Below are 18,845 nucleotides of genomic sequence, written 5' to 3'. Positions count from 1 at the left end.
GGCACACACTGGGGGGTGCTGGGACAGACCCACCATCTTCAAAATAAATAAGGCGAAAGAACTGGGGCTATGGCTGGGCTGGGCCGGTGCAGGAGCTGCTCTGTGTTAGTGTTCACGAGGCCCTGCCTGCCCACGGGGCCTTGGGAGGCGCAGGCAGGACGTAATGCCCGACGGGGCCGGGGATGCTTCAGGTCCATCCCCGTCCCCACAAAGCCACCAGTGCAGTGGCCCAGCTTAGAGCCCGTCCCCTTCCCCAGCCCGGGGCAAGAGAAGGCAACAACACGCTACAAACATCTGCTACTCGCTCCCTGCCCTCCCCGGGGGGGCTGGGCCCAAAGAACACGCTGGCCCCAAAGAGCAGGACAGCCCCAAAAAGCAGGGCAGCCCCCCAGCTCTGCCCCTCCCTGCTCCCAGGGCTGGCAGGAGGGTGATAGCAGGGCTGGGAGCAGCAGGGAGCAGGGAAGGAGGCAGCCAGAGAGCCACTGCCTCTAGCAGGAGCCCTGGCACGGGGAGCCCTGGGAGGTCTGTGTGAGAACAGTTCATCTGGCAAGACAGGCATCCAGTTCATAAATGAGGCTCAGAAACAATCATTCCTGTTCTCAGCACAGGCCAAAACTCTTCCAGTGGCACCAGGTGACAAACCAGGACATCCTTCCCCCACCTGGGCACGCAGGGAGGGCAGAGGCAGCCCCAGTTTTGGGCTGGGATGGCAAGAAAAGCTGGGAACAAATACAGTAGACACTTCAGCCTGCCCCTTCCTACCTCTAGGTGGATTACTTTGGGAAGCTTTTCACATTATAACTCATATATTACATCTGTACCACAACTGAGGGGGAAAATGCTAAATCAGAATTAATGCAACTGTAACTGCACCTGGGACAAGCTACTGAAAAATAAGATTAAATCATAGATCCTTATAAACCAAAGGAATCAGTGAAAGGGGGGAGAGGGGGCAGAGGCCCCAGGGGGCCAAGTCCTGTGCAACCTTCGAGCTGGGACAGGATCCCAGCCCTGCAGCTGGTGCTGCTGGGATGACTCCTTGGCTCCTGCCGGGCCCTCCGGTCACAGCGGTGGCCACACGGCCACTGAGGGCTGGTCAGCACGGCCAGACCGGGTGGCATGTAAGGACAGAAACAGATTTGATGCAGATGAAGGGAAGTGGGAGGTTTCAAGAAATTCTTCCTTTCCAGAAACCCTGGTAAATCCAAGCTTATTCAGACCACACGGAGCGGGCGCCGCACGGGGCTGCTCTGTGCCAGCAGCTTCACCCTCGGAAGTCTCCTCCTTTCCCACAAGCTTTGCTCGATCCAGAGAACAGCATGGTTAAAAAGACAAGAGAGGTAGATTACAGTCATGATTAAAAGCAGATTAGTCATCTAGGCTTCGATTTTAAAAAACAGATTCCAGAAGATGCCAAGAGGTTTGCTGCTTCCAAAACTAGCTTTTCCAAAAGTCTTCTCCCTCCGGAGCGGGTGTGAGTGCGTGTCCCTGGACAGAGCTTGGGATTTGCTACATTATTCCCCGTCGTGGGACACCGGTATTGCTGTAGGCTGGAGCAGGCAGGTGAAGGCAGACTGCAGGGTGGTGCTCGTGCTCTCGGGCGTGGGAGCTACTTCCGGAGGTACCTCTGGGCCAGGATGGCCGCGTCCAGGGGGTTCATGGGCTGCGCGTCGTGGCCCAGGCGCCGCACCGGGGGGATGTTCCCGAACTGCCGCTTCTGCAGGAAGCTCTTGGCCTCATGCAAGGTGTTCTTCTCCTCAGCCAAGAGCAGCTGCTGCCTCATGTAGTTCTCGAACTCGTACTGGGAGCACTCCTCCGTCACCTTCACCTGCAGAGACCCACCTGTCAGAGCCACGCCCGCAGCCCCACGGCTCCTCCGATGGGCCTGGGCTACCAGGGGATAACGGGGGTCCTCGTGCTGGGCACGCAAGCAGGACTCCCTGTGAGCCACCGGTGTCACCAGGACAGACCTTTGTCCTAGTGTGGCTCATCCCAGCCCTGCCAGGCCCTGGGGCTGCAGCTGCCTGACCCCCATCCCTGCTGCACACCCTGCACGGCCGCCCCCGGGCAGCCAGGCCGTGGCAGCACTTCCAGCATGGAACAGGCCGCAGGAAAACAGGATGTTTGCTCCCATGGTGGAGCTCACCGGGAGCCGGAGCCAACCCTGCTGCCTCCTCCCAGCATTCCCAGCTGTGTGAGGGAGTGAGCACTGCTGGGAGTGGACTGAGCTGCCCCTCACCGGCTCTGGGGCCAGCGAGTCACTTCCAGGCAGCTCGGCCAGCTGGATGTGACTCCCAGTCCCAGCAGCATCACCCTTTCCTTCCGCCGTACAGGGTGACGAGGACTCGGCCACGTCTTCCCTGCCCTCCCCTTCCCAGTTCAGGGGCACAAGGGCTGCCATCCCTTCCCATTACACACAGGCTTGGCACAGCAGCACGGAAAAGCAGTTCCTTGGAAAGGAAAGCAGGAAAACCTACCTCCTGGGGGTTTTCAGGATTAGCCACTTGGTCATCGATGTCCGGCACCACTTGCAAAGGGCCACTCAGGGAGGACATGGACTGCCTGGGGGAGAGCACAGCGTTGGCATCCAGAGTGTGGCACCGGCTCAACCACCCTCACCCAGCCCTGGGTGATCCCACTGGGATGGCCATGGCTGCCACCAGCACTGGCACAGGCCTCTCCAGCTGTATCCATCAGCACACACCGGTGGTAGAGACACGGGATGCAAAGACTTCCTGCAGCTCCCAGAGCCTCCTCTGGTGAGCTGAGCCCGCCACAGCTGGAACAACACAGCCTGTGGCCAGAGACAGCACGTCCTGGCTCTCCCCGTGCACGTACCAGGACGCTATGATGGAGCTGAGGGAGTCCAGCACTTCAGAAGCTGTCAGCCGCTGCTGCGGGTCCAGGACCAGCAGTTTCCGGATCAAGCACACAGTGTTTTCTGAGACCCGGCCATCCCTGGGGGACAGAGCATGGTGAGCCTGGGGCAGGCAGGATGGATGTGCTGGGAGCACAGCTCAGGAGCTACTGGAGCCACCACTGCTCTGACCCTGAGACCCCCAAATTAACCAGGGGGTCCATTCCCTGTCCCTGAGCTCGGGACCTACCTCCCCTTCCCACGAGCTGTCCCAGCTCTGCTGCTGCTCCTCAGTGTCCACCACAAACAGCCTGTTCTCAGGACTGCTGCAACCCTCAGGGCACTGATGGGAGCCCCTCCAGCTCCAGCTGTCCCAGTAAGGCCCAGCAGGCCCCCGGGGCAGGCTGTACTCACTCAGGGGGGAGGCTGTACTCCCTCAGGGACAGGTTGTACTCCCTCAGGGGGAGAAGGCTGTACTCCCTCGGGGGGAGGAGGCTGTACTCCCTCGGGGGCAGGCTGTACTCACTCAGGGGGAGGCTGTACTCCCTCGGGGGGAGGAGGCTGTACTCCCTCGGGGGGAGGAGGCTGTACTCCCTCGGGGGCAGGCTGTACTCACTCAGGGGGAGGCTGTACTCCCTCGGGGGGGGGAGGCTGTACTCACTCAGGGGGAGGTTGTACTCCCTCGGGGATGGTGTACTCACTCGGGGATGGTGTACTCACTCGGGGATGGTGTACTCCCTCGGGGGCAGGCTGTACTCCCTCGGGGGGAGGAGGCTGTACTCCCTCGGGGGGAGGAGGCTGTACTCACTCGGGGATGGTGTACTCCCTCGGGGGGAGGAGGCTGTACTCACTCGGGGATGGTGTACTCGGCAGCCTTGATTTTGCGGAAGAGCTCCTGAGGTATGCTGTCGTAGAAGGGGAACTGGCCGTAGAGCATGGTGAACAGCACCACCCCCAGGGCCCACATGTCGCTGGGCTTCCCACGGTACGGCCGACCTGGGGACAAGGGACACACACCCTGCAAACGCTGCAGAGCACAGGCCTGGTGACCCCCTCACCTCCCCACGTAGGCACCCTGCATGGCCTTCACTGAGCCTTGGGGCTTCCTCATCCCAAGGCACCAAAACTCCCCCCAGGGTGCATCCTCTGTGAATAAGCAAACTGTCCATCTCCACACAGGTGCCCTCCCATCCTCTGTGGAGCAGGAATGCCCCTGCTGAATGACCCTGACACGATCCAAGGGCACCAGGTAAATCAGAACTGCTGTGACCTGTGCTGGAGTTCCCAAGTCACTGCCCCTCACCATCCCTACAGCCTGGAAGGTTCCACAGATCCACCTGTCTGCAAGTTCAGACCAAGGGAGGGGAAATTCAAGGGCCAGAGAGCACAGGGCAGGGGGAGGCAGGAAAGAAGCCCAGGAAGGATAAGACTGAGCTCATGGTGATGGGCTTTGCCTCTGGGATGGATCCAGCACACAGCCGTAAAGTCACGGAGGGCACAGGAAGGTGTTTCCCTGCACTAAAGACATTCTCAAAGCTGCTGCAGCCCCGGGGTTCACCTGATGGAAACGTTGCTTCCAAGCCCCTTCAGTCACAGCAATCAGCCCACAGTAGCACAGACAAGGGTCACCAAACCAAACCCCAGTGCTGCAGCACAGCACAGGACTGAGGGAACGACTTCCTCTGACTCACACAGTGAGTCACTGCTGCAGCATTTGGTATTTGTACTAATTATTCTTTGCTTTATATGCTCATAAAAAGGCACCTCTCCCTCCTCCCCCTCCAACTTTTCCTGCTGTGACATTTCAGCAGCCATCCCTCAGAAGAGACAGTTTCTCCTGGAGACCCACAACAGTGATTAATTCCTCAGGCGTTCCAGCTTCCCCTGCACAGGAGCACCAGCAACACAGAGGGATGCTCCGAGCTGGTGGTGATGCCTGGAATGTCCTCAAGTAACTTTTCCCTCAGTGCCTGGAGGGGAACTACAGACTGAGCCATTTTGGGAGAACAGTTGATCTCAGACACCAGAGCCAGGGCAGGGCAGTGGCAGCATGGGCCAGGCTGGGCAGTGCAGGATGAGTCCTGAGCTAAGGCTGTGCCTTGCGGGGTCTCAAACGGCCTCAGGTGCCAGCAATCAGCCAAGACAGCCCGTTCAGTGCCCTGTGGCCTCCAGGCAGGCCAGTTCCACCCCCGAGAGTGCCCTTAGAAGAAAGGTAGGAGGGGAGCTGGGCTGAAGTGGTGGACACATCAGCACCCTGGAGCAGGAAGGAGCAGCTCCCTGCAGCCTCCTCCAGCCACCTGAGCCACAACCGCTCCAACCTCCTGCACAGCAGTTGGCTCCTGTCACCCATCTGGTCACAAGGGCCTCAGGATATCCTGCAGAACAGGAAAGGCCTGCAAAAAAGCCAGGATCCACCACCCCGCCTGCCTCTGCTCCCTTCCTGGCTCAGTCCTGCCCGGGAGGGAAGCACCTCAAACCTGCCTGGCAGATCACAACGGAAGAGCTCAGCTAGTTTGTTCCTGCTGCCTGCAAATAAACCTCCTGAGAGGAGTCCACTGGGGCTGGATGTCCCAGGACCAGCTCCCTCTGAGGGCCTTTCTGAAATCCAGCCAGGACACCAGGAACAAGGAACTCCTGAGCTAATGTCCAACGTCTGGATCTACAGAAGGAGAGGTTCCATATGCACAGTCCCACCTGTACCCTTCAACACTGGGCCAGCTCATTTGGGTAAGAAGAAACCCCCCCAACCAGGACCACCAGTGGCTGCTCAAAGGCTGGTACAGGAGCAGAGCTCAGAGCTCATGGAAGAGAAACCTCCTGAAGCAACTGAACAGACAGAAACCACAGCTGTTTCCAACAGCACTGGGAACAGCTAAAGGCAGGAGGACATCAGGGAATGCTGTTCTGTGCCAGACTCAGCTCAAGGCCTCTGCTGGAGACAAGGCACAGGCCAGGCTGCTGGAGAGGGGATCCAGCCCAGACAGACGGCTCTGGCCTGCCCTCATCATTCCTTTATTTTTAAGTAACTCCTCTCTGTCGGCCCAGAAGCTGCCCAGAGGGTCACCAGTTCCTGCTGGAAGTGAGCAGCAGCTGCAGCAACTGCTCCTCTTAGTGCACAACTCAAATACTCTGATATCCTGGTGGGATCTGGACTGGTTGCCCCTTAAGAAAAGCCTCAGAAACAAGATTCAGACGTGGGAAAGCAAATGTCTTGTCTGCAGTCAGACTTATTAGGGAACAGGCAGGAGCTCTGAATTAGCTTTGAAGTTCAGACAAGCCTAAGAAAAAAGTCACGCTCGCTCCTTCCCTCCAACTTTCCCAGCTGGAAAAGCAGATCAAGCCTCCTAACTGGGCCCTGATGAAGGCAGGTACATATGGGGACACAACAGGTGGGTTTATTCATTGTCAGGAGGCACAGCTGACTAAAACAAGCCCTGAGCTGGGGCTGGGGGAATTCCTACCGCTGAGCACGTCCGGGCTGATGTAGGCAGGGCTCCCACGCTGGTCCTTCAGCAGGTCGTCCTCACTCACCAGGTGCTTCCCCAGGCAGAAGTTGGTGATGGTGATCCGGTGAGTCCTGGGGAGAAGCACAAGGTGTCAGGGAACCACACAGCACAGACAGAGGCAGTTAACTCCAGAACAGAGGTGTGTGCCTGGGGGGCTTTTTGGGAAGCCTGAAGTGCTGGGAAAAGACACAGGGAGCTGTAAGATGAACTGCATCCCAAAGGGAAGGGATTCCACACCTGTCAGCACGGCTTGCAAGGCTCTCACAGGGGAACCAGAGGGTCTCTGTTACAGCTATGGCAACGTCCACACCCAGGCTGGGTGGCACATGTAAGCACAGGGTGGTACCTGGCCCACCTTGCAGCCACACAGGTGCCTTGGACAGTCTCCCAGGAGCATCTCAGCCTTTCAGCTACTGATTCTGCCCTGCACTTCCCAACTGCCAATCCAAAGCATCTTCTTCACACAACACTTTCTGGAACTGAGGGAAAACATGCAGTGGAAGGGCTGCCCTGTGCCTGACCCCCAGGCACTGTGTGTAAACACTGTGTGTTTGTGTCACCAGATGAGCTGCAGGAGCTGTGATCACATTCAGCACAACCCCTTTTGTGTCACCCAACTGTCCCACACAGGAGCCTGGTGGCAGTTCCACGTGATCTGCAGGACTGCTCTCCACACACGGGTCAGCACCCAAAACCCTCCTACAGAAAAGGCACAGCTGCAGGGACACAAAATTTCTGTTAGGACACCCCTACTTCTCTACAGCACTGCCAGCTCCCATTAATGAATTTTTCCATTTCTCATTACAAAACTACTGTCACATTAAACCTTCCACGTCACTCAGATAATTTCGATTTTAACTTACAACTCACAGGTGTGAGTAGAAAAACACTGTCTGGAAGATTTCTATATTCTTGAGAAGTATTTCACAACCAGAGCCTGAGAGAATGGATTAAGTCAGTCACAATAACCAAGGAACATTCCCAGCCAGTCTTACAGACAAGTGAAACAGAACCAAGTGTGGGTTGGAAACGGAGAGCTGGTTATTAAAACAGACAGACTGGTGTTTAAGAAGTGTTAGCTACAACTGACAGGAGACTTCCCTGGCTGAATAACAAGCTGCAGGATTTGTTAAGGATTTAAAAGACTAAGTGTTCTACAGGACACTAAAATGTTCAGGGTTGCTTGGATTTATTTAGTCCCTGAAATTTGATCTGATCTGTAATCACCCAACTCCTGCACTGCCCAGTGGGGAAACCTGGGAGGCTTTAATGTCTCGTGGGGGACAAGGTCTGAGGGACCCTCAGGTGGGACATGTCAGGACCTTGCAGTGGCACCTTCATGCCCCCCCACGAGGAGGGACCTGGCTCCTGGTGAGCTCAGATCCTTGTTCCTGCTCCGGCTGGTCCTCTCCATGGAGATGGTTCTCACGCCTCTCCCACCCTTCCCATGACTCACTGCTGCACAGGCTACAGCCCTCCCTCACCAAAGCCTGTCAGTAAAGAGCAAAAACAGAGATGGAAAGTAAAGAGCAAAAACAGTCACAAGGAATGACTCTGGCCACTGTGTTGACAGAGCTTCAAATCCCTCCCCCTGCCAGCGGTGCCCTGGGTCTCCCCTGCACTCTGTGCCCACAAAAGAAGGGAAGTTCTGTGGGGACCCTTCAAAGCACCAACCTTTGCCTGCCTCTTCAGCAAGGAGGAGAATCAAAGCAGCAGGCAGGAGAGATTTATCTTACAGCAGCTCTACAGAAACAACTCAGAGGTGGCCTCGAGAGGCAGCAGCTGCTCTGTGTGTGTGGGGGGGGGGACCAAGTTCAAACTCTGTAGGTAAAACCTGTTTGCTTTCAGTGTTAGGGAGGAGAAGCAGCAAGCTGTGAGCCCAGTGAGCCTGCAGGCTTTGTACAACAGACTCAGAGACTGCAGACCTCCAGCCTTCCAGCTTTTTATTCATTCCACGGAAAACCAGACAGTGTGAAAAGGATGAATTCCACTCATTCCTCAAGTTAGTGCAAAATATTTAGTCAGTAATGTAATACTGGAGGACAGAGCAGAGTGTCTGAGCTGAACTAGGTGCCAGTTAAATAACACAGAACCCAAGACACTGAAGAGCCCCAGGGAGCCAGCAAGCAGGGCCAGGCCATGACCCACTGCCCTGAGCTGCTGCCCCTCTGCACAGCATCCAGCACCCACTGGCTCCCAGTAACCCCCCTGGAACAAGGGAGCTGCCTCAGACACAAACACACACTGCACAGAAGAGCTTTTGTTTAGATAAGTCAATATTTTACTGCTAGCAAAAACACAGCAGTGCAGCAGTCAGATCTAACACTGCTGTGACTGTAGGACAGCCTGCAGGGCTGGGAATGCTCTTGGCCCAATGGAGAGTGGATGATGGGAACAGAACCAATCACCACATTCAATTCTTCTTTTTGTAAACATTTATAAAATCAGTACTTCTCTTGCAAATTTCTGAATGACTACAAAATTCAGTTTTCAGCAGTTAGAATCCAAAAGGAAGTGCTGGCAAGGGGTCACTAAGCTGGGGGAAAGAGTGAACTATCCAAGTGAGGCTCAATTCCTTTTTGGAGATAAACTTTGGGTGTAACTTTGGGCTGGGTCTGTATTTCTCCCTCACCCTCCTGCATGAGAGGGCTCAACAAGTGCTGCCTTTGACTGTGTTTCTATTAGAAATCTGCTTTGGGGAAGAAACAAGAGCACTGCCAGGACAGCAGCTCTCCAGCACTCTTACCTTTTATTTAGCACCATGTTTCCTAGTTTCAAGTCTCTGTGCACAATATTTTTCTGTAAAAAATATAAGAGTATAACATAAGCAAAAGCCTATTTAGAAGTGTAAATTCCATACTCAGACCAGAACACTAAAAAAAAATCATGGCATCTTCATTCTCAGAAATAACCCAGGTCAAGGCTGCAGGTCGAGTTCCATTCTGGGTACTTTGTGCACTTCACTTTGATTCTGATCAGGACAGAACAAGCAAATTTGCTACCCTAACACAAAGAGCTCTCAGACTTGAGAGATCTGAAGCTGAAGTGTCCAGGCTCAGTAAGGCCCCTGTGATGAGCAGCAGCCCCACGCTGTGCTGCCCTGCAGTGCCCCGTGCCACGGGGTAAGAAATCCAACATCCACAGAACCCACTTTTACTGCACCAGTTTCTAGTTCATTGATCTCAAACTTACAGCCTGAGGTTCCGAACCCACAAATCAATTCTTACATTGTGATTTATTTTGCTTCAAAAGGAAACAGCTTGTGTTTCCTGTGTTTGATCAGGCTCTGCTCTCCCCTGGCTGAGGTTACCACACTGTGGTTCCCCTGCCCTGCCCTCAGCTGGCCCCTCTCCACAGCCCACAGACACCACCTGATCATCCAGAAACGTGAGGAGCAGGGAGGGAAGGGAAGGGAATGCTCTTTAGGGCTTGGGGCACAAGGTTTTGTACAGAACACTGCCAACATCCACCTCCTGTAACCCGGCCACTGCCTGCACCAGGAAGTTTGAAAGCACCTATTATGCTAATGTGGGAAAACTCAGGCTCCCAGCACTGGAGGGGTAAGGAAGCTCTCACCTTGTGTAATGCTTCTACCACTCGTACCACGTCATAAAATATCACCACTGTCTCCCGCTCGCTGAGTCTCTTCTCTTTAATGACATAATGCTGCAGATTGATCAGATCTGCTGTTTTGTCACTGAAATCGTGAGCACAGAGACAGTCCAGCACCAGGCAAATGCGCTTCTTCATCTTCCTCACCATCCTGTTGGCTTCCAGATCTTCTATAATTTCACAGGCCCGGTCCTGCAGGGAGGCAAACACAGCAGCAACCCTTCAGGGCAGCCTCAGGGAGCAAACAACTACAGAGCTGGGAGAGCAAACAACTGCAGGGCCATCTCAAAATAAGCAAATGCAATCCCAGTGCTTGGTCTGTGCCCCAAGGTGGGATTTCAGAAAGATACAGGAGCTCTACTTCATGGATCACACAGAATCACAGACTGGTTGGAAGGCACATTAAAGCTCATCCAGTGCCACCCCCTGCCATGGGCAGGGACACTTTTCACCAGCCCAGGTCGCTCCAAACCCCGTCCAGCCTGGCCTTGGACACTTCCAGGGATGGGGCAGCCACAGCTTCTCCGGGCAACCTGTGCCAGTTCCTCACAACCTTCACAGGGAGGATTTTTTCCTCACAGGAGAAAAGAGGGCAGAGGAAGTCTGTGCTGTCTGGCTCTGTGCCACGTCAGTGCTGATGCTGTTCATACACACAGACCCCCTGAGCTGAGCCCAGGGAAGCTCTGCAGCAGAGCAGCCCCTGGGAACAGCAGGGATCCAACACACCGTTCACGAGAAGAACAGAAATCTTCAGACACAATTAGCAGTTCTTCCATGACATTAAACAAGACACAGCTGAGTTGGACATTCAGCTTATTTCAGACCTAGTACAGATGGTCTCAAGTGAAAAGCATGTTGACAAAATGTAACCAGCAAGTCAGGCAATACCAGCCATCAAGCCAGTAATTCCCATCAGCCCCTCACATCACTGAACAGCTCTGAAGGGGTCAACACAGTCCACTCACACAAAAACTGACCAGCACAGTGACCACTTTAACTGGCTGAAACAGTTTCTTGGCTATTTGCCCCCTTATTAAAAGTCATCATAATCAGTATAAAGACCTGAAAGCACAAATTTAATTTTAAAAGGTGTTAATTAATTTGCCATTGAAGCAGCTGTTGTCCTGTTTGAAGGGGACAGTGCTGAATGCCTGTCCCACTTGTGAATGTTCTCACATTTCCCAAATCCCAAACTCTGCTACATCCCACTGAGCTCTGCAGAGCCCCTGTTTGAAGCAGCAGTGGTTAATCTCAGAGTGCTGGATCTCTGGACACACAGGAACAGGATCAGCACAAACAGTACATTAAACAAAAGCAGCTCAATCCAGCAGCAATCCCTGGCATTGCCCCAGCCTGGACGGTGAGCAGTGTACCTGGAAGAGCCCGTGATGATGGACCACTCCTTCCTGGTTGTGGAGCAGGGAAAGGAGAGAATACTCCGTGTGCAGCAGCATCTTGCCCTGTCGCTCCTCCTGGGTTTCTATTCCTTTATCACCCCTTTCTTCTAAGGTGAGAATCTTCAGGAAAAGGGAAAAGATTTTTATGGCTCTCAGAAAACCCACACGTTCCCTGCCCTCTCCGAGTTTTGGCATCCCCATGTGTTTAACAGCTGATGGAATTGCTCTCGTGGATGTGTCCTTGCCACAGACCTGGCTGAACCCAGCACCCTCCATGCAGAACGTGCAGCAGCAGCTTCATAACCACAGAAAAGGGGCTCAGGTGGCTGTTTGCAAACATCCCAGGTGATTTTTCCCTCCTGGAGCTGCCCTATTGCAGGCACAGATCCAAGGGAGAGCAGCAGAGGCCCTGTCCCAGGGCTGATGTGGACACAGATCTGTGCCTGCAGCGCTGCCCTGCCGAGGGGCAGCTCCAGCAGCCGTGTCTGGCTGCACTGGCTCAGCCCACACCACTCCCTGCACGGGGCTGAGCAGCCCTGGGGAGCTGGGAGCTGCAGTTTGCTTACCTTCAGCTGATAAAAGTCATCTGTCCCATCCTTTCTTGCCAAACACTGAACAATACTTGGCACAGGGGAGTTACCTAAACGTGGACCTACAGCAGAAAGCAGAGACAGACTTGTTTTCCCTCCAGCAGCAGTGACTAACCCGGGTTACATCAGCGTCACACAGCTACGTTTGCTGAAACCAAGTTCCCTTTTTGCAGGGGCCTGAAAGCATTTCCACAAATTGAAAGCTAAAAAACCCCAAAGGTCTTAAACTCTGAAACCTTTCAGGACAATGTTTCACTTGTTCCCTTGAGAAACATTTATCAAAGCCCAGCCGTGGCCCAGCTGCCTGCAGAAGCCCTCATTTCTGCATGTCTGAACCACACAGCAACACCCATGGCAACTGCTCCTGCCACACCTGGGAACCAGCTGCCACCTCTGCAGGGATGGCTCACGAGTGCCCAAATTTGCCCAAATTTCAAGTTACCACAGAGTCTCCACTCCTCAGTTTAAATCAATCAGCTCCAACTGATCATCCATTAGTTTCCACGGTACAGTCTACCATATCTGACAGTTTACATAACTAGTTCTGAACTAATAACTATTCTAGCAACTCTTCAGAGCTGGCAGAGAGGCCTTGCCTTGGCACATACCACTTCTAGTGGCCACTAGTGCAGTACTACATTGCCCCTGTGCTGATGTGACAGCACATTCCAGGCCAGCAGGGTCAAACATCTTCCCAGACCTCCAACCAAAAAGCCCCCAGACGAATTCGCTCATTAACAAAGTTTAAGAATGTAGTTTAAAAAAAAAAAAAAAAGAGGTAAAAACGAGGGCTCATATTTCTCTCCAAAGCTCTGCCTGCCTTGCTGCACTGGCATCCCACACCTCCTCAGCTCAGCCCAGGCTGCCCTGCACATCCACTGACCTGCGCTCTCGGGTAAGGCACCGAGTTCCACACCTGCTTTCCCTCGTTCCACGGTGCCTTTTATTCTCAGTTTTGCCACCAGCAGCTCCCCTGACAAGTGCAAACCCCCCATCCCTGCTTACCCAGGATGAAAGGACCTGCTCTCTTGGCGTTATTCCCAGAAATGCCGGCGCACAGAGCCTTTGCCTTGGCGGATGTTTCCCCAGCTCCTCTGTCCGATGCTCGCCGCTTCATCCTCGGCTCTTGAAAGGGAAGAGAGACCACGTCCCATGAGCCACTGAGTTCCTCCCTCCTGCTAGCCCTCTTTGCACTGGAGGGCTCTCACCCACGGGTGCACTGGAGGCTCTGCCCACTCCTGTGTCTTACACAGGGCCCTGGCAGAGCAGGGTGGGCTGGAGGCTCCGAGCGTTTCTCCAGGCATAAATCAGCCTCGTTATTCAGAGCAACATTTCTTACAACAGTTGTTTGAGAGACATAGTGGGAACAAGTCAAGATAATTAAGGCTTGTTTTACAGCAAAAACGAGTTTGCAAATTAACATATTCCAAAAATCTCGGAAAGAAGGTGCCCAAGTTATCCCTGTGTATGGGTGGCTGCTGCTGCTGCCCGGGGGCTTTCGGGGGATCCTCCATGGGGGATCCCCATGAGGCATCACAGTCGCCCACCAAGTCCCTCAGAGGCTCGAGTCTGTTCCTCAAACAGCTAAGAATGCACAAAATCGATCATAAAAATTAATATTTTTCACCTTTCCCAACAAGGGCATAGAAAATAAACATGCTAGTTATCCTGAGATTCAACTAAATTCTCAATGACTTTTCAAAAATTTATTTTTAGCCTTGAAAAAAGTCCCCTCTCTCTTTGCACCTCTTTAGGATCCAACCTTGTTACATCTCCATCTACCTACATCCAATGCAGCTGAAATTTGGAGTCCAGCATGCACCAGCTCCAGCCAACAGAAGCTTTGTTCCCAGCACACCACCTCTTCACCTTTAGCTCTCAGAAAACAGCTTCAAAGACTTTCACAAACATCATCACATTCAATGTTTGTGCTCTGACTTTTTAAAGATATTTTGGGGGGTGGGTGTGAAGAGGAACCAAGCATAGCTCCATTTCCTCACTCAAACCAAATCCTGGGAGTTCTTCCCTAAGAGGTTACTACAGTAGAGTGGAAAACATTTTTTGGGCTGCCCTTATCTGTTTTAAAGGAGCCACAGTGTTTCACCAGGCAAGAGAGTGACAAAGGACTGGATGTGAGAGCAGTTCCCCCTCTGGCAGCCCCGCCCTCCCGTGGACACAGCTGATGTCACTGCACTGATTCATCCAGCAGTACCTGTCCCCAGGAGCAGGGACAGCCAGGGAGATAAGGGGAGCAGTCCTGCAGCAGACTTTGCATCCCTGCACTCCCAACTCCCACTGCCCTCACACCTCAGCAGAGCACTGCCACCAGGCCCAGAGAGCTGCACAGAGCCCTGAGCCCCACGGGCTCCTTGTTCCCTTCACATCCCCGGCCCAACCTCTGACTGTGCCTCACAAACTCCTCCCCTCCTTGTACATCGTCATCTCTGCTGGAAACATGTGAGTAACATTTCCACTGGAGAACCCCCCCACACAGGAACTCTGGGATAAACCCGTTGTGCAATCGGCTGGACAGCTGCTGGTGCAATGGAGTTACTGTAAACAGGCACTCACGTAGTTCAGCATCAACTGTATCCTTACTCTTCCTCCAAACTAGGTTTTCCAACGTCTCAGGAGACAGGAGTCATCACCTTGGAGAAGGCTGGATGGGCAAAAGGTCGAGGACTCTGTAACATGAAACAAGAGGCACTTGATGCTGTGGTTCTGGATTATTCTGACCACAATTATGTGTTTGGGATGAAGCTGGAGACCTGGCCCAGAGGGTTCTGTCACACTCTGTTCCCTCTCTGTGCAGCCTTCGCAGGGAATCACATGAGCACCATCAGGCTGCACCTTTTCCCACCCAAATCCCACACTGGGCAGTCCTTATCAGCGAGGATTAACCCAAGTTCACATTTAAGCCTGGCTCACGGCAAATCCCAGCTCGTGGGAAGCCGTGTTGGACACGACCAAAACCCTCCATGAACACAACATTCAACGGAGCCTCCTGCACGGGAAGGCAGGTCCCAGTGTTGCCTCACTCCTTCCCGGGCCAACCTGGCCAGGGACAGCTCAGCCCCAGTCATCAGCGCTCCCAGGGACAGAGCCTGGGCTCCCTTTGGAAAGGCTTCCCCGGGAGCAGGCGGAGCTTGGATCGGGCAGGGCCTGCGGAGGAGTCGCTGGCTGGGGGATTACAGGGAATGTTTGCAGGGCACATCCCAAGGAAAGCAGGCTGTTGCATTAAGTGTATGAAATTTGGCCAAAACTACACCCCTTGTGTCCCAGCTGGTCCTTGGAGACCAGGATCATCCCACCCTGGGAGCAGGGAGAGGAAGTCTCCCACCGACAGCCTCCAAGGGCTTTTGGCTCTTCCTCCTCACCAGGGGAAATTTCTGCCCCCCTCATACACAGCCCAACCTTCTTCTCCTCCTCCTGCAATGCCACATACAGCATGATCTACGTGGGGAGTTGAGTAAGAGAGTCATATGTGGTAGCATGTACTTCATTAAGCTGATTAGCATATGCAGGGTGTGCTTTTTAATATAAAAATGACCCTTAATCAGGCAAAAGTTACTTTTTGGCTATAGCGTCCTTCAAAGTTTCAGTCACAGGACTTTGTTTTGTTCTTCAGCGCCAAACCAGACTCATCCTGTCTGCACTGTCCCTCCTCCCATGGCCAGCTCAGCCTTCCCAACACAATTCCATCCCCAGAGATAACGTGGAATGCACAGGGGAAGCCTCGGCCCTTCCCTGGCTCATTATCCCACAGGGGCCGGGGTGGGCTCTGCTCCCCTCCCTCTGCACAGCACCAGGGGAGATTCCCTGTGCAGGAATGTCACCATTACTGGGGGCTCTGGAAGCTGAACCGTTCTCTGAGAGAAATAAACATATGTGTGTGTATATATATCTGTCTCCCTATAAAAAAAGCCCATTGTATGAGTCAGTGCAGCCCGTGTTCCGCTGCGCTGCCCTTCCGGGAAGGGAAGCCTGCTCCCGAAACGGAGCCCTGACTCACAGGGTTCTTGGAACTGCACGGACACTCATTCAACTTCTTCCCTGAGCGAGAAGTTCGCTCGAAACCAGGCACAGAATCTGTCTGACCAGAGAAGGAAAAATGCCAGGGCGCTGGGCAGCACAAGGGGCTGGGGCACCCCTGTGCTGCTGGAAGGCACCCGGGAAAGCAAGGACAGGCTGAGCTTTGTGAGCTGGGAGACAGGAACAGCCCTGGCAGCCCCCGCTGAACCCCCCCACCAGAAAGACTCCTTCCTCAGCCAACCTGCCCATCAGCTGAGTCCCGGGCATGTGAGCAAGGCACAGCCAGCACCTGGGAGTACAGGAGCCCAGCACACCTTACCTCCACCCACAGCCAGCTGTGGCCAGTCTCCAGCTCCTCAGGGACAAAAAAGGCTTCCACAGTCCAAGTCACACATCAGGGAAAGCACATTCCAGCCCGGCCCCCCGCAGGCAGCCGGGGAAACTCTGAAGCACAGGGTTCCAGTACGTAATTTCAGCGCAAGCAACAAGCTGGGCTTTCTTCAAGCCCTTCTGATGCATCACCACATGAGATAGCCAAGGACTCATCTCTGGGAGTTCCCTCTTTGGTTACATAAACACCAACCTCAGCTTAACCCTTTCAAGCTGAAGCACAGGCCACATTCCCCGGAAAAATCCCTGCTCCAGCCCAACACCCTCCCAGCAGGAGCCTGGAAATGCAGCTGCAGCACCCGAGGCTGAGCTGCTGCCCCAGCGCAGTCCCCAGCCAGGGGCTGCTCCCGTGGCCAGGCTGTGCTCACCCTCCAGACCCCAGGAGGAGAGGGGTGTGGTGTATCCCGAGGTTTTGCTTCTCCTTTACTGCCCCTGTCCCCGCTGCCGTGCCACAAGCCCCCGCAGCAGGAGCGCTGTGCCCAGCGCGGCGTGACCCGCACACGTGCTGACACTTCCCAGCCAGGTGTGGCCCCGGTTTCTCCCAGCAGTGACTCACCTGGCCCTGGCTGGAGAGGAATGGATTGAAGTTCCCTGCACACAGTGCCAGGCCGGCGTTGCTGGGGTTTGCAGTGTGACAACACACCGACAGGCTCACCAAAACCACCCACCCAAGACAGGCGTTTCACGCACAAAATGACCACGGGCACACAGAGCTTCCTCTGTCCAGCAAGAGCTTCCAGCTGGAGCTCCCGGGCAGGAGGGAGGCACAGATGTACAGCCAGGATATCTGCACTGATAACACCCCCCTTATTCCACCTGAGCAGGCTGGGCAGCTCAGGCACCAGTCGTAGGGCTGACTCTAATCCCAGGATGGTCTGAGTTGGAAGGGAGCTTAAAGACCATCCCATTCCACCCCCTACCATGGGCAGGGACACCTTCCAGCAGCCCAGGTTGCTCCAAGCCCTGTCCAACCTGGCCTTGGACACTTCCAGGGATGTGGCACCCACAGTTTCTCTGAGCAATCTGTGCCAGGGCCTCCCCACCCTCACAGGGAGGAATTTCTTCCCGATATCCAATCTAAACCTACTTTCTGTCAGTGGGAAGCCATGCCTCCTTGTCCTGTCACTCCAGACCCTTGTAAATAGTCTCTCTCCATCTTTCTTGTCAGCTCATTCAGACACTGGAAGGCCACAGTAAGTTCACCCTAAAGCTTCTCCAGGCTGAGCAGTCTCACCTCTCCCAGCCTTTCCTCTCATCAGAGCTTCTCCAGCCCTCTGATCACCTTGGTGCCTCCTCTGCACTCACTCCAGCAGCTCCATGTCCTTCCTGTGCTGAATCACAGCACAGCTTGGTGCCTACAAGGCTTCCCCTGCCTGCTCTACGGAGACAATTCCGTAACACCCTGAGGATCAAACCCAGCTGAACTCTGCTCTTAAGGGACACGATGCCGTGACCAAACCCTCAGCACGGACACCACAGAGGAACAACCGAAGGATGCAGCGCGAGCCCCCAGCACACCTGCACTCAGCAGGGTGTGTGAAACCCACGCCTCAAGGCTCTCAAAGGCTCTGCAAACTGCCAAAGCACTGAACCCCCAACACCAGTGCAGCAATCCCCCCACAGCCAGGCCAGGGCGGGACACCGGGAGCCCCAACCCCTCCTGTCGGGGGGAAGGTGCCATCCCACAGGCTCTCCCCCGCCAGGGAGAGCCTGAACACCCTCAGGGCCTGCACCGGCGAGAGCAGGGACCAGCACCGGGCTCTGGGTGGGGGGAGATCGCTCAGCCCCCGAGGGAGCTCCCACGGGGAGCAGGTTCAGGCCCCCGGGGCAGGTTCCCGTTCCCCTCCTTCACTCCCCCATGGCCCCACTTCTGTTGTTCCCATTCCGGTTCCCACTCCCCTCACTGCCCCATGGCCCCGTTCCCGTTGTCCCCACTCCCCTCACTGCCCCATGGCCCCGTTCCCGTTGTTCCCACTCCCCTCACTCACCCATGGCCCCGTTCCCGCTGTCCCCACTCCCCTCACTCACCCATGGCCCCGTTCCCGTTGTCCCCACTCCCCTCACTGCCCCATGGCCCCGTTCCCGTTGTCCCCACTCCCCTCACTCACCCATGGCCCCGGGCCCGGCCCGGCCCGGCCTCGCTCCGCTCCGGGCCCGCCTGGCACCGGAAGTGACGCCACCTCCCCGTCCCAGCCCGCCCCCTGCCGGCCGCAGCCGCGCCGAGGCAGCGACAGCGCTGATTGGCCGGCGGGGGCGGTGCGGGCTGTGATTGGACAGAGAGCGGGGGCCGGGCCGGAGCTTTGCGGCGGGCTCTGATTGGTTGAGGCGCCTTCAGGACTGAGAAGGGAGCAGCGAAGGACGATTGGCTGCGGCGCGAAGAGCCCATCGCTGATTGGCTGAGGCGGGACGAGCCTGTCGCTGATTGGCGCAGGGTGCTGGTGGGCACGCGGGAGATTCGAAC

The 18,845-nt window shown here is 55.1% G+C and overlaps 1 protein-coding gene across 2 annotated transcripts; it reads right to left on the bottom strand.

Annotated features, from left to right (window-relative positions):
• Nucleotides 1-1,345: 1,345 nt before the first annotated feature.
• STK40 (serine/threonine kinase 40) lies at nt 1,346-18,591 on the bottom strand. 2 transcript variants are annotated; one of them, XM_064634880.1, is made up of 12 exons: nt 18,493-18,591; nt 14,534-14,646; nt 12,968-13,087; nt 11,939-12,024; nt 11,349-11,492; nt 9,940-10,167; nt 9,110-9,162; nt 6,319-6,434; nt 3,709-3,853; nt 2,839-2,958; nt 2,478-2,562; nt 1,346-1,828 (listed from the first exon to the last, which is right to left on the bottom strand). In XM_064634880.1, the coding sequence occupies exons 3-12, from the start codon at nt 13,077-13,079 to the stop codon at nt 1,610-1,612; spliced, it is 1,308 nt and encodes a 435-aa protein (XP_064490950.1). In that variant the 5' UTR covers nt 13,080-13,087; nt 14,534-14,646; nt 18,493-18,591; the 3' UTR covers nt 1,346-1,609. The 2 variants fall into 2 exon arrangements, with proteins under 2 accessions (XP_064490950.1, XP_064490951.1); XM_064634881.1 differs by lacking the exon at nt 18,493-18,591 and adding an exon at nt 16,314-16,433.
• Nucleotides 18,592-18,845: the final 254 nt, after the last annotated feature.

The sequence above is a fragment of the Pseudopipra pipra genome, chromosome 24, assembly GCF_036250125.1.
Source record: "Pseudopipra pipra isolate bDixPip1 chromosome 24, bDixPip1.hap1, whole genome shotgun sequence".
NCBI classification, from domain to species: domain Eukaryota; kingdom Metazoa; phylum Chordata; class Aves; order Passeriformes; family Pipridae; genus Pseudopipra; species Pseudopipra pipra.
This window is presented reverse-complemented; position numbering and strand designations above follow the sequence as displayed.

Bases quoted from the DNA above. Each gene is read 5' to 3' on its own strand.
- STK40 (XM_064634880.1), bottom strand. From the start codon at position 13,079: ATGAAGCGGCGAGCATCGGACAGAGGAGCTGGGGAAACATCCGCCAAG. The intron at 12,025-12,967 runs GTAAGCAGGGAT...TTTCTGCTGTAG, and splicing joins AGCAGGTCCTTTCATCCTGG to GTCCACGTTTAGGTAACTCC. The intron at 9,163-9,939 runs GTGAGAGCTTCC...TATTTTTTACAG, and splicing joins TGGTAGAAGCATTACACAAG to AAAAATATTGTGCACAGAGA.